Raw genomic sequence first — 15025 nt, 5'->3', positions numbered from 1 at the left:
CAGAATGTGTGTTATGGGAAAGTACAAAGACGAAAAAATGCAGATTGATTCTTGAAGCCTACAACATCAAAATACAGTCCGATAAATGTATTATCGCTGCCTTTATCTAATTGACAATGAAAGAGTGCGACTATCTGCATCTAAACTTTTGTGATAGAGATCTATGATGAGTGGTTTGACGCATGGGGCAGAACTATAGTTCTTTTGTCTGCTACCGCGTGTCATGTGGATTCTGGGATTAAAATCAGTTGAAGACCAGCGTCCTCCCTGTTCCGTTCTTTTTTACTCTATGATTTTTTCTGTTTCTTCCAAAGCGCTGGAAATGCATCAGTTATCAGAAATCCAACTAGCCCAGCTTTCCGCCAAAGGAAGTTATGCTGCTGTGTTATAGGTTAACAGGGGTGCCACATTCCCCATGACACAGGTATCCATAGTGTCCGAGTGTGATGGCCACCACTTGCATCCCTTCAAGTCAACAGCTGGGGTATCTGTGGAGTTGCTCGAGTTTGGGGACGTGACTGCCAAAGTAAGTTGAAGCATGTGCCACATTACATGCTTTCATCAGCATACTTTGGGATGCAATAGTGCCACAAATGACCACCTTCCAAAGCATACCATCCCGGATAGCAACCGGGGTTGAGTGTTCATTTTTTTTTTTTCTGTTTCGTGGATAAATTGACAGAAATTCTTGGACACACAACTGCCAAATTCCCATCAGTGTTCTTTTGTTCCCCAGTGTCGCGATTGATAGTTATGTGTTGATGAATTTCTCTACATTTTAGGGGTGTGTGAATACTCGAATATCACTGAATCGAATGGCTGAACATTTTAATAATTCAATTCGCGAATCGAATATCTACTATTCGATTTTTCTAATATTCTATATATGCAATGTGGAGACCCGGGCAGTGCCACATGTTGCCACGGAACCCCTCGTACTCGATTCTGCGCAAACGAGCATCTGATTTCGTTCTATTGGCTGCATGGCATCGCCGAGCGCAGCTGCGAGCGGCCGTGCGGGCTCTATCTTAAAAGCGATATCTGCGATGGGTCTAGCTGCACCGAGAGAGTTGAAGCGACAGGCAGCACGAAGGTCACTGCCGCTCTTCCTTGCGTTGTGATAGCAATAACCCGATTGTATCAGTGCACACCCTACCATTGTAATTGCCGTAATCTCATCGTGCATTGCTACTTGTTGCATTGTTACTACTGATCTTCATGTATTGATTATTTCAGCGTTTTGCATTGTAAATGATTTGATTGTACTTCTTTTGAATTTATATGTATGCCCTCCCTACTATGATCTCTTGTGAGATCGGCAGTATTGCTAAATAAAGATTTAAAGAAATAAGGTGTCTGCGCTCATCGAGCGAGATGTTTGTGGGCGCGTGACACCGTTCTTTTTAATTTAGTTAATAATCGAATGTTTACGAGTTTATATGGCCGATAAAATTAATATCCTTACTTCATATAGCTGTCTATACGCCATTGCAATCGATGCTTTGCCTTTCGTGCGAAACTGCAACTTTTTGTAGCTTCAAGCAACCTGTCATAAGGCTAGAATAGTTAATTGTTGGGCTAGTTGGTTTTCCATAACAGAAACAAGTAACTCAGCGCGATATAAAAGACAGACACACAGGCGCTTGTCTTTGTTTCTTCCTTTCTTGTGTCTGTCTTTTATATGTCTTTTAGTTACTTGTTTCTGTTATAAGGCTAGCTTTGAATTTGCACTGCATGAGTGTCATGATCCGGTTATGGTGGTGCGCTTGGCTAGATGGGTCCATGCCATCTGCCGGGCGTAGTTAGTTCTTCTCCACTTCGTGATGGCGCTGCGGTCAGAGGCCTGCCCCCTCCACAATGTACAAAATATGTTAATAGGCATGGCGTGTGCCACCGCCCGATTTAAAGGTTTCAGCCTCATCCATCCATCCATGTCACAAGCTATGCACTTTGTGTGCTGCTGCAGCCATATTACAGTGGAAATGCGGCATATTTATCACCGTATTTAAACTGGAAACCATCTTCACAGTGACACCATAGACAGAGATTTCTGAATGCAGCGGAGCTCTGTCACTTGTGAAGGTAACTTACTTGCCTTGTCCGTCAGCTGTTTGTTTCTTGGTTTGAGAGGCAGAAATATAGAGCTCTTAACGCTGTTTTCTTTGGTAACCACGTTAAAATTGAGTCTACAAAGAAGAGCACAATATCTGCACGGATGAAATAGCCGTTCATCAGTTCTTCTATAGGGAGAGCTAGAGTCGAAATTTGTCTTATCAGTCAGTGTGTAGGAGCTGTATGCTAATGTAATTTGCACAGGGAGTAATCTTATAGTACTATAAAATGCGTAATGAAAATGATTTGGTCTGAACAAATGTAAAGTTCAATCGAATAAATTTTGATAATCGCAACTAAACTCCCTTGTTTTATTTCTTTGCCCATATGGATGCTACTATATAAATGCGATACTATATGGTAATTTGTGTCGAGCTGTACAAGCTTGCAATATAAATTGGCAACCTTTTCTGTCCATAGAAATAAACTTGTTTTAAAAACAATTTCTTACCTTGTTCGATGATCTATGATTAACTGTATGATTTATCATGAGAGTAGCAGCTTGTAGCTTGCAAAATAATAGTGTGGACTCTTGATGGTTGTATACGTATAGGTGAATGTAATAGGGTAATTCTTAGGGTTGCACGCCTAAACCAGCAACGCCAAGCTTTTACAGCAAACTATAGCCTCAAATGAAACACGGCAGCGCTCACAAATACATGTACTATATCTTCTGGTCTTTAAGTCGCACCTTTGTATAAGACGCACCTGTTCATTCGGTAAGCGATTAAAACAAATTACAGTGACATTTCACTCCGTGAACGGGGGTCACGCGCAAGCGTATGGGTTTCCACTCCTGGTGCATTTCTGCCGTCGTGGATAAAGTCCAAGGGCGTTAACATCGTCCTCGTGCACCATATGCTGTATGTGAGAGCGTCCGACAGTGAGCGGAATCGCGCGCAGGGGCCATCTTGTGCTCTGGTAGCAACTGCATAGTTTGCGCAGTGGCCGTATCTTGACAGCAAATGTGACGAATTCGCGGTCGGCCTGCCGCCGCTTGCTTTGCTGCTCCGTCCTGCTCCGTCGTTGCGTTGCTGCTCCGTCCACGGCGCTCGGGAACTCGATCACGCAAACAACGTACCTGCCACCTCGATAGCGCGCACAGAATCCGTAGCAATTAAGTCAACCAGTGAGCTTCACGTGGCCATAACATCGGATCCGATTTTGACGGCAGTTTTTCCGAAAAAAAAAAAAAAAACGTGCATAAGTCGGCACCGTTCTATAAGACGCACCGCCGAAAAATTAAGAAAAAAAATGTGTCTTATACACCGGTAAGTACGGTAGCGTTTTTCTTTTCTGGTGTTTGAAATATTTTCCCAGCACGGTGATGTGCAAACTCACGTTTCTTGGAAAGTTCTGGGTCTTGTAGCATCAAATTCAGGGATATTTTAGCCCGTGGCTTGCGTTTTGCTCAGGAGCCAAGTTCTTGCTCATCACAAGGAAGTTCAGGCGAGCAGTGGATTAGCTTGATGATGCTGTTCGTAAGTTCAAGTCTGTGCTGCTCACAAGCGACCAATCCAGAAGGCTTGAGCTGGAAAAAGAAAGAAAAATCTGCCAGCTGCAGTGCACGCAGCAGTCTTTTTGTGAACTGCGGCCGCTGTACTTGAAGCTGAATTTTATTCTGCTATGCAGCTGTTGATATTCGTCATCGTACTTGCCAAAACGTCTTCAAGCTTCTCATATGGAACCATTTTGTTGGCCGTCTTTCAACAGGTCCACTCCTCCACTTGTGTACAAGTACTCATCCTCGACTTGTTCAACACTCATTTTCATACACTTATCCTGTTTGCTGGAAGGAAGAAAGGAAAACATTTATTAGGTCCTGCAAGTTGTGAGTTGCCTCACAAAGTGGCCTGCTCCCACGTTGGGACTGGCAGGCAGAGCCTTTTGGCTGCGTCGTGGGCTTGCTGGACGGCTCATAGTTGCTTGGTCAGGTCCGGGCTGCGAATCGCTGCCTTTAGCCTGTCCCGATCCTTGGCTAAATTTTCATTGGTTCGGTTGCACGACCAGAGCATGTGTTCTAAGTCAAGTGGTGCATTGCAGTCTGCACACTGTGTGTTAGGATATTTGTCTGCCATGTAGAAATGTAGTCTTCTTGATGTGGGATGCTAAATTCTCTTCGGCTGAGATAGAAGTGCGCGTATGCAAATTGGGCTCACTGTCTCTTCAGGATTATTTTAGCGACTGGCATCCTATCGAAGTTTTGCTTATTCTTTATTACGGGTATTTTCTTTAGCTGGAGTGCCGGGTAGCATTAAGGGAACAGTGTCATTAATTAGCCGTAGATGCCCCTGCGAAATCTGCGCAATATGCTCCATGAAATGCTCCTCAAAGGGGCGCTTGCGCATGGCTAATGTGGTTGAAATATTTTCCCAGCACGGTGATGTGCAAACTCACGTTTCTTGGAAAGTTCTGGGTTTTGTGGCATCAAATTCAGGGATATTTTAGCCCGTGGCTTGCATTTTGTAGCCGAACCTACGATTCGATGCAGAGTAAGGGGTGCCCCTACGGCTCGTTTTCTTCTGTGCAGGAACACACTCACTCTGTCTGCGTGTCATCGTGCAAACTTGGCGTGACCCTCCAGATTTTTTATCTTTGACAGGTGGCGAATCACGCCAAACCTGACAATGAAACAGAGCAGATGGCCCTTGATCTTTACCAACAGTGCCGGCTATGCGCAGAGCGGTGATCGAGTCACGTGATGTGCAGTCGTTTCATCTGTCGTGCATATTGGGATTAAAGTAACTCACCTGCCGTGAAGTTGGGATAGCCCTTCTGTCATTGGGAGAAAAAAAAACTGGTAAGGAACACTTTCTATGCAATAAATAAAGGATTGCCACAAAACAGTGGTCCACTAGTAAACTGGGAGTCTCATTGGTATTCAGTTCAACAGAATGTCACTAAAGGCAAAAAAAGCACTCGGTTCGAGTCGACATAAATTTATTGATAAGAAAAGTTTTCCAGCTGTAATCAGCGCTGGCATACCAATTTGGTGTTCCCTTTAATAAGAGCAGACCGTGCTCCATGTCTTGATTTCTGTCACCGATATAGCTTGCCATGCATTCTCGTTATGCAATGATACGGGACTCCCAAGCATGTGCAGCACCGTAATTTCTTGCCCAAAATTTGTAAGCATTAGGTAAGTTTTGTTAAACATTTTCTGATATCTGATTCGATATTTGGCTTTTTTTTTCTTGATTTGATTGGAAATCTACTATTCGGTATTTGCACACCCCCAGTAGATTTGTCTGTGAAACTGAAAATACTGTGGCCGCTTATTACACACGTCTTCTTCATCCGTATATTATCATCAACATTCTACGTTTCTCGATCCTCATCTTCAGTTATGTGTGATCATCATCATTGGGTGTGTGCCTTTGCTGGTTCGCTCCCGAGTACTCGGGCCGAATAAACGTCGTGCCAACAGAGACGTCTTAAGTGGTGGAGGTAGCTCCTTCGATCCTCTGTCCTCTGCCCACTGAGTCTACCCCCCTGGAGCTACGCTCAGGCCGCCGCTTGCGCCCACTGTCCGCTAGCATGTCTCAGGAGGCATGCTATACTTTTAGTTGAAAGAGAGCACTTGTGTCTGTCACCTGTCATATTGCCCTTTGTCAATTTTTGCACTGCAGTTGCTTAGTTGTATTGCATTTATTGTGTGCTGTTCAGAGAAATTTATGACGGCTCTTTTATTTTACTCCAGGTGCCAGAAAGTTTAACACGAGACAGGTGCTATTTACTTATTTTTCATCTGCACTCATCATCACATACAGGCTGTAGTGTGCTGGATGTGGAGATCACCATCATGTTACGGGAATAAATTGTTTCTTGTGTTTGAGTAGCTGCATGGCCAAGTGGCTCGCACGTTCTTTGCAGGTGATGTTCAAGCAGGCATATGCAGACAACGGTCTGTCCACATTCCTCTTCCGCAGCATCGCCTGGTTTGTCTCCTTCATGGGATTCTCTCTGCTCTCACCAGTACTCCACGTTCCCTGTAAGCACAGCGCTGCGTGCGTCTTCACGAAGCGGGCACAAACTCCTTCATGGCCAATCCAGCCTCTTTCTCAAGGTTCGAGCCTTGTCTCAAAGGTCATGGGTGCACACACACCACAGGTACCTGAATCAATTAACTATATGTATATTTCTCTGAAGCCCTAATATCATGGGCTTCTTCTATAGTCATGGGTGACTTCAATGCAAAAGTGGGCAAAAAGCAGGCTGGTGAGCAAGCAATTGGCAACTATGGCATTGATTCTAGGAACACAAGAGGAGAGATGTTGGTAGAATTCGCGGAAAAGAATAGGCTCCAAATAATGAATAACTTCTTCAGGAAGTGCAGCAACACGAAGTGGGCCTGGAAAAGTCCTAATGGAGAAACAACGAATGAAATAGATTTCATACTCTCTGCCGATCCCAGCATAGTGCAGCATGTAGAAGTACTAGGTAGGGTAAAGTGCAGTGACCATAGGTTAGTGAGGTCTAGGATTTCTCTCAATTTGAAGAGAGAAAGAGTGAAATTAGTCAAGAGGAAATAGGCCAACCTAGACGCAGTAAGGGTGAAAGCGGACTAATTCAGGCTGGTGCTCGCAAACAAATATGCAGCTTTAGAACAGGAAGATGAAGACAACACAGAGGTAATGAATGAAACCGTAACTAGGCTGATTTCAGAAGCAGCAATGGAAGTGGGAGGTAAGGCACCAAGACAACCAGTAGGTAAGCTCTTTCAAGTAACAAAGGACCTCATAAAGAAACGACAAAGCATGAAAGTGTCAAACTCAAGAGACCAGATAGAATTCGCTGAACTGTCAAAACTGATCAACAAGAAGGTAAGGGATATTCGAAATTATAAAGTGGAAAATATTGAGGAAGTAGTAAAATATGGACGCAGCATGAAATCAGTGAGAAGAAAACTTGGCATAGGACAAGGCAAGATGTACGCACTGAAAGATAAGCAGGGTAATATCAGCAATTTTGATGACATAGTAAAAGCAGCAGAAGAATTCTATACTGACCTGTACAGTGCCCAGAGCAGCCAAGCTACTTTCATTCGAAGAAGTGATGAACAGGATACAGAGGCTCCTTCTATAACTAGCGATAAACTTTGAATTACATTGCAAGATATGACCCGGGGAAAAGCTGCTGGAAAAGATGGAATAACAGTTGATTTAATCAAAAATGGAGGAGATATCATGCTTGAAAAGCTTGTGGCCCTTTATACGCAATGCCTCACAACTTCAAGTGTACCAGAGAGCTGGAAGAACGCCAACATTATACTAATCCATAAGAAGGGAGACGTTAGAGAATTGAAGAAATATAGACCCATTAGCTTGCTTTCAGTATTGTATATAATATTCACCAAGATAATTTTGAATAGAATCAGGGCAACACTTGACTTCAGCCAACCAAGAGAACAGGCTGGCTTCAGGAAGGGATATTCTACGATGGATCATATCCATGTCATCAATCAGGTAATAGAGAAATCTGCGGAGTACAATCAACCTCTCTATATGGCTTTCATAGATTATGAAAAAGCACTTGGTTCCGTAGAGATACCAGGAGTCATAGAGGCATTGCATAATCAAGGAGTACAGGAGGCATACGTAAATATCTTGACAAATATCTACAAGGATTCCACAGCTACCTTGGTTCTACACAAGAAAAGTAGAAAGTTACCTATTAAGAAAGGTGTCAGGCAAGGAGACACAATCTCCCCAATGCTATCCACTGCATGCTTAGAAGAAGTACTCAAGTTCTTAGACTGGGAAGGCTTAGGACTGAGGATCAACAGCAAATATCTCAGCAACCTTTGGTTTCAGCAACAATGGGGCCGAATTACAACAAATGATTGAGGACCTTAACGAAGAAAGTGTAAGAGTGGAGTTTATGATTAATGTGCAGAAGACAAATACAGTGTTCAGTAGCCTGGCAAGGGAACAAGAATTCAGGATCACCAGTCAGCCTCTAGAGTCTGTAAAGGAGTACGCTTATCTAAGTCAATTACTCACAGGGGACCCTGATCGCAAGAAAGGAATTTACAGAAGAATAAAATTGGGTTGGAGTGCATACGGCAGGCATTGCCAAATCCTGACTGGGAGCTTACCACTGTCGTTGAAAAGAAAAGTGTACAATCATCGCATTCTACCAGTGCTAACATATGGGGCAGAAACTTTGAGGTTTACAAAGAAGCTCGAGAACAAGTTAAGGACTGCACAAAGAGCAATGGAACGAAAGATGTTAGGCCTAACGTTAAGAGACAGGAAGAGAGCAGTGTGGATCAGAGAGCAAACGGGGATAGCCGATATCCTAGTTGACATTAAGAGGAAAAAATGGAGCTGGGCAGGCCATGTAATGCGTAGGATGGATAACAGGTGGACCATTAGAGTTACAGAATGGATACCAAGAGAAGGGAAGTGCAGTCGAGGACAGCAGAAAACTGGGTGGGGTGATGAAGTTAGAAAATTTGCAGGCGCATGGTTGGAATCAGCTAGCGCAAGACGGGTAATTGGAGATCGCAGGGAGAGGCCTTCGTATACATAGCGGATATCCTTAATTTCATAGGGTGGTGCTGGAATAATCGGGGAGAAAGACACATGGGGTGGAAGAGGGCATGAGAACTGCAAATAGTCGCTAGATGTGGCCCCACAAACCAGCCTCCGTGACACAGTGTGAATACTGTGTTGTGTGCGCTGGTTATGGAGTACAGCACTGCCTTGCACTCTGCTCATTCCAAGGGCTGGTTGGACAGCACACCTGGTTGGACAGTGCTCGTGTAATTGACGCTAAAGCTAGCCCTATTCCTAGAATAATGGAACATTGAAAACACACCTGAAAACATAACAAGACTGCTACACTCATGACCTACGTGACACGACTATATCACAACTGCTCAAGGTCTTAAGTGACTCGCCCCTGAAAAGGAGGCCCGATCGAAACTTGGCTGGAGCAGTTTTTGCCCACTTCAAAGAGACACTAAAGTGAAATTCAAGTTTCGGTGCATGTTGTAGATTGTATTGCACACGTCACACCATTTGTACAATGTAGAAGTGGAAGAGAAGCACTTGTGTGAACTGCTGTGTTTTATGAACCATGCACATGACTGGCAGATACGTTCACATTTTTGTGGACTATTCAATGCAATGATAACCCATTCAATTATCATAGAAAGCATACTTAATACCATATTTTGTGCATTTGCGTGTATTAATCAAAAGTAAACAAGTCATGGCACTAGTCCTATGACTCCTATCAAGTAGCATGCTGATTTATTGTACAAAACTTGGCCTGGCCTCCAGATGGTGCACCCAATCACTGACGCCTCAGCTCTGTGTCAGGAAGTGAAACCATGTGGGTGTTGAGGGACACGCACTGGAGCATGCAATTTGTGCAATGTGCTAGAATGAAATGGTTTGTGAGCTGCGTTGTCTTTAGTGTGTGCGCCCTAGGCAGGAAAGACTTTGCTCAAAAGAAGAGCCAAGCACTTTTTGTGTAGGCATCTGCTTGTTCACCTCCATTACGGGCGGCGATGGCTGGGGAACCCAGTGTAATGAAATCGAGCCAAGCTGAAGCTATCATAAAGGTCCTCAGCACCTTGCTCACAATTCAGCTATGTTGATATGTCCTTGAAAGCATGGGAACAGAAGGGGTTCTTTCTACCAACGTGCTTCAAGAAATGTGTTTGTACTATATGCATGCATAATGTGCAAAACATGGTGCAGGGAGCCTGGAATCGGATATCGGAAGTAAATAATTGAATTTAGTTGAAATAATTGAATCTTTAGTTAGGTTTCATTGAGCCAAACAAGTTTTTGTTTAAGAATGGCATTTTGGTGTCATTATGTGGTAAGAGCACACGTGGAACGCACTGTTAATATGTGTGGTGCTCCTATCCCACTCCTATTACATTTTGAAATTTAGCTGAAGCATGGGCTTACAGTTCTGGACTCACCTACAGTAGTAATCAACATTGTTATTGTGGCTTAATTGGTTGCCCCTTATGTGTGTCAAGTGCCTCTTTGTACATGTCAGACTTGCTTCCTGATAGAGACTACTGCCTCTGGTGTAACATTGGCTCCAGGCTCCCTTGTTTGCCAACTGCTAATTAGTTTCTGTGGACAGCACATAGATGTATACAGAATGTGATCACACTGCTTGCCTGTAACTGGTTGGTTTTTCTTTTTGACCTTATGATGTAGCATTGCTTTTTTTGTCACGTACACTACCATTAGAACGGAGAACAGTGGCAGCAGGCCCAACTTACAATGCTATATATTCAAATGAAGCTTGTATTGACTCAGAGGTTTTGGTGGCATTGTAGTCACCCAAAAACTCACGTGTGGCACATACCCTCATTGGATATGTGTGTATGAGGCAGGGACAAGAAAGAAGGAAGGAAGGAAATAAATAAAGAAAGAAAGAGCAAGTGCGGCGAAAGCTGCGCCGGTGCCGGATCGCGTGACGCGCGCGACCAATCAGGGTCGTTTGGTGTGTTGCGGAGAGGGAAAGGGAAGGAAAGGGGGTTGGCGCGCACTCCGCCGGGCTTCCCTCGCCTCAGATCAGTTTCGGCGTCCGCATGGGAAGGCCATGCGTGGTGCGTTTGCCGAGGAGCAGGCTGTGTTTGAGCAACGGCGCCGCGAACGCGCTCGGGAAAAGGCTCGTCGTCAACGTGCCGATTCTAGTGTGAGGGCTTCCGAAGCCCTCACACTAGAAGTGTGGCGAAGTGTCAGCGAAGAGCCGCATACCCTGAGTTGCAGGAGCGCGATGTTGAGGTCGAACGTCAGCGTCGTCTTGCCCTCCAGAGACCCGACTGCGATAGTGCAAGCCTCAGCAACGCTAGCGCCAACTTCCCTGTTGCGACGGCCAGGTTTCAATGGGAGTTTCTCAACCGGAACTTCGGAGCCAGCTGCAGTGCATGTGACCGGTTGTGGCTCGAGCACAACGTGGTACTCGTCAGTGCAATTTGTACTGAGGAACACCGAAGAAACACACGACAAGCTTCGCTAACCCCCATTTCCTCCACAGGGGAGGGGCTACAGATTTTTTTACTAGAAATTCCCGTATAGGGTGCTTTGCAGTGCACTCTACTAAAGGCCATGGCATGAAAGATTAAATGCCTTGCAAAGTTGTAACGTGGGTAGGTGCAGCTAGTTGATGCACACTCGGGAACAAACAGTGCTAAACTCAAGACAAAGAACAGCATGTGGCACTGCCTACTGCTTGAAATTTATTTATTGAAGTACCCTAAAAGCCCGAAATGTATTACGAAGGGAGTACAACCATGAATAAAACAGGATAGCGCAACTTTACAGTGGAATCTCGTTTATACGATTCTGCATAATACGTTTTTCTGGATAATAAATGCATTTTTTTTTCTTATATACAATTTTTTATATATGATTATTTTTGGATGATACATTTTATTTTCTGGTTCCCGTGAAGATTGTATCAACAAGATTCCACTGTATACAACTAAGCATACAAACAAACTAATTTAATACAGTAAAGATTGAGTGTGCAATTATTAATTGCACATTTATTGATCATATGCAACATATTCTTTTACTGCAGTGATGTGCTTCCAAAGAAATTGCTGCAACCTCAAAAATGCTTCTCAGTGGCCCTTTTCCACACACTGCATGTTTGCGGTGACTTGAAAGGCAAACTTCTAAATCCCATCAGTTTTGCAGCAAACTCTTTGCTTCTGCATCATCATGTACAAAGAGGCACCACACCAGTTCAATGCTAGAAGGTGATACTCATGTACATTTGTTTAATTGTCCCACCCCAAGGTACACCACGATGGGTGATCTATAAACTGGTCATTCAAGTGCTTTGCTCATTCTCAACAACAGCTGAAAGCCACGGGCAGGAATTCTGAGCTGGTGCGTCACTGTGCGACCTTACTGCAGCTGATGCCCTACCTTGGCTGCGACTGCTGGTTCCAGCCGAAAGCTCACCAATGGAGTTCAGCGTCTATGCTTGGCTCATCGTCGTACTCTTTGGCTGGGCGCTGGCAAGACCGTTGCATGCAGTATCAGCACTGCTTGCCTGTATCATTCCCTTTGTCACTACACGCAGGCTGCACCATGAAGCTTAGTCGCTGTGCAGTGAACTGTGCTAGGAGACATCAAGTCTTTATCAGTGAGAGTTAGTCCTTACATTTTACAAGTTTGATACAACATCATTGCTTGTACATGAGATTTCAGCAGAATCATTTTTTGTTAACTGTGATAACTGTGTTAACTTTTGGCAACTATTTTGCTCGAAGGTATGGATCTGTGAAAATACTTTTTTTGGGCTAGTTGGTTTGTCGTAACTTGCAAACAGTTCCGGAGAACAAGAACAGAAGAGACAGCCTTGTGGGCATCTGTCTATTGTGTAATTCATGCTCTCTGGTGCTCTTAGCACGTTATACATATCTGAAAATTCTAACAGTTTACAATTCTTTAGCGACAAAGACCCTTAAGTTGACCGCACATGTGAGGGGGCAAAAAGTTTCTTTTTCTTTTCAACATTTTATATTTCTTAAGAACTTTTCAGAACTTAATCACCTCTCTCTAGCATGCAATACACCACTGCTTCTCCCACTCATCAGAACAGTCCAGGAACTTTCATCAAGTTATAGCTCGATGCCTCCTGAAGAATCAGCATTATAGGTATGACCTGAAGACCAAGCAGCACAATCAGGGTGTTAAATTGCAACTGGAAACTGAACCGCAGCGTAAACATTTTTTTCCAAGCCAACCTTAACCTGAACTGACCATTTAGCATTTAACCTGAACTGTTGCCATTTTAGAGTTGAACCTGAACCAGAGCAAAACAATTGAACCCATTCAGAATCGTTCAGTAGCAACCATTCTGAAACAGTTTGGTGGGCAGTTTGTAACATTTCGTGGGAAACTGTATTTTCCCAGGGTGACTTGTGATTCTATTGAATTCTATTGGCCATTGCGAAAATATTGAAAGGCTTGTGCTGAAGCGTACTACTTTTTGAGGGAGAAATCAAGAACAAAATTCTAAAAACGACCCACAAACTTCACTTCTGAGCATGAGATGTTGAATTTATTTATTGTACACTCAAGGCTTTACAGCATTGTAGAGGGGCTTTTCAATAGAGTGCCACATATGCATGCTAAATAGCATCGAGGTGTGGTTTTCAAATGTTATTTAGTATGTCAAACCAAAAGTGCACATGGTGCGAGAGAGCAAATAGAAAATGGCTTTGCATTTTGAAGGGCACCCATGTTATGATTGATAGTCAAGCAACATGTCACTGCGCTGGACAAGAAAAGAATTTGTCAATTCATTTTTAAGCTCATAGCTCTTTCTCAGAAAGTGGTTTTTTCTTGGAAAGGGCTGTGTCTGTCGTCTACATTATACTCATTTGCAAATTATTCAATTCCCTTCAACATGCAACAAACAGCCCAGTTCAACACACTCCTGTGTTTCAAGACATTGTGACTGTTTTACCCAAAGGAAACAGAATTTGTATTTGGTACACATTCCGCATCCGCCATTGCTATACTGACAAAGTTTCTGACATACGATCAAGTTAAAAAATGCACTTGTTCTCAAATGTTGCTACTTGGCCAACTGATGCAGAGTGCAATGGTTGCAAACAATGGCACTAATGCCCTCTCCTCACCTAGCAGCAAAGCCAAGAAAATCTAAATATGAAATTGCAGGCCATGTTGGAGGAATGCTTGCTCTCTTGTTCAGTTGTCCTCCCTGAGTCAACTACATTATAAGTGCTTGTGACACAATTCGTTGACTCATGAATGTTTTTTGGACCCAGCACTGAGTGCGGCCCGCAGATGATCTGGTTTTGATCCTCGTGGCTTTCGATATTTCATCTATTCATTCATGTGCAAAAAACCTTCATCTTGGTGACTGCTTGAGCATGTTTAAGCATTCTGCAGGCTCCAATGAGGAGCTGAGGCCCGCGAGATGCACTGGTGCAATTTTCAATGCGCATGTTGCATTTATTGCTTTGTACATCCTCATTTGCATAACATTTTTTTTTTCTGTAAGTGATTTTGTTAAAGAATGATCATTCGTTGTGTGTGCTATCTCAAGGATGTACAATGCACTTTTGAGTGTTTGATATATACATATTATTTTAATGCAAATCTTCATTTCTTTCAAGCAAAGTCTAAGGCTATGTCTAGTCAGCACTGTCCTCTGAGATGCTGAGGATGGGACCAACATTTTCTTTATTTACAATTTAGAAAATATGAGTTGCAGTACCATTGCAAAAGGCCCCTACTTTTTGGCATGCAGCAGGGTTATGGTAGTCAGCACGAGTTCAGTGCCAAAGTAGCATTTAACATGATTTCTTTCCACTTTGTTATGGCGCAGTGTTGTACAACTTCCTTTGGGAGGGGCAGCACTACGACAAGCTGCAATGCACATTCATGATGACTTTTGTTGCCACAGGCCTTTTGGCATCACTGTTGACCTGTTTCGCCACAACTGTTAGGGTAAGGAAGCAGACAAGAATGCTGGCTTCAGCGGGATTTAATAAGCCTTACTGGTCATTTTATGTGCACATGGAAAACGGTAAATAAATGTGCAGAGTTCCCACGAGGACCACTACCAAGTGCTTCACGAAAAGCTTTTTGATTAAAGAACCCAATGGGATGCTCACTCAGACATTTTTTAATTTCTATGTGGCAAGACAGACTGTTGTTTTCTATGAACGACAGACCATTCAACCACCTATCTTCTTGGGAATAAAACGTCATTATTGGGATTAATGGCACCACATCAGCTCAACCAGCAGTGGTCCTTAGCGACTTGTGCATTGTGTGGACAACCAAGCTTCCATGCAGATCCTTATAACGCTTGCGAGTTTTAAAAATGTCTCAGTTTGTCAAAAGTTGTGCATGTAGAAATTGACTAAGAGAACTTAAGCACTAGC

General features: G+C 43.5%; 1 protein-coding gene across 3 annotated transcripts in view; it reads left to right on the top strand.

Moving 5' to 3' along the window:
* The window catches only part of LOC119461857 (transmembrane protein 43), a 107793-nt gene extending 92807 nt beyond the window's left edge, over window positions 1-14986 (top strand). The window contains exons 10-12 of one of the 3 annotated variants that reach the window (XM_037723227.2): window positions 425-526; window positions 5986-6103; window positions 12015-14986. In XM_037723227.2, the coding sequence (XP_037579155.1) occupies window positions 425-526; window positions 5986-6103; window positions 12015-12202 (408 nt within the window). In that variant the 3' untranslated portion in view covers window positions 12203-14986. The other 2 variants (XM_037723228.2, XM_037723229.2) reach the window with 2 other exon arrangements.
* Window positions 14987-15025: the final 39 nt, after the last annotated feature.

This window comes from Dermacentor silvarum, chromosome 8 (assembly GCF_013339745.2).
Source record: "Dermacentor silvarum isolate Dsil-2018 chromosome 8, BIME_Dsil_1.4, whole genome shotgun sequence".
Lineage (NCBI taxonomy): Eukaryota > Metazoa > Arthropoda > Arachnida > Ixodida > Ixodidae > Dermacentor > Dermacentor silvarum.
Note: the sequence above shows the minus strand (reverse complement) of the source record. Positions and strands in the feature narration are given on the sequence as shown.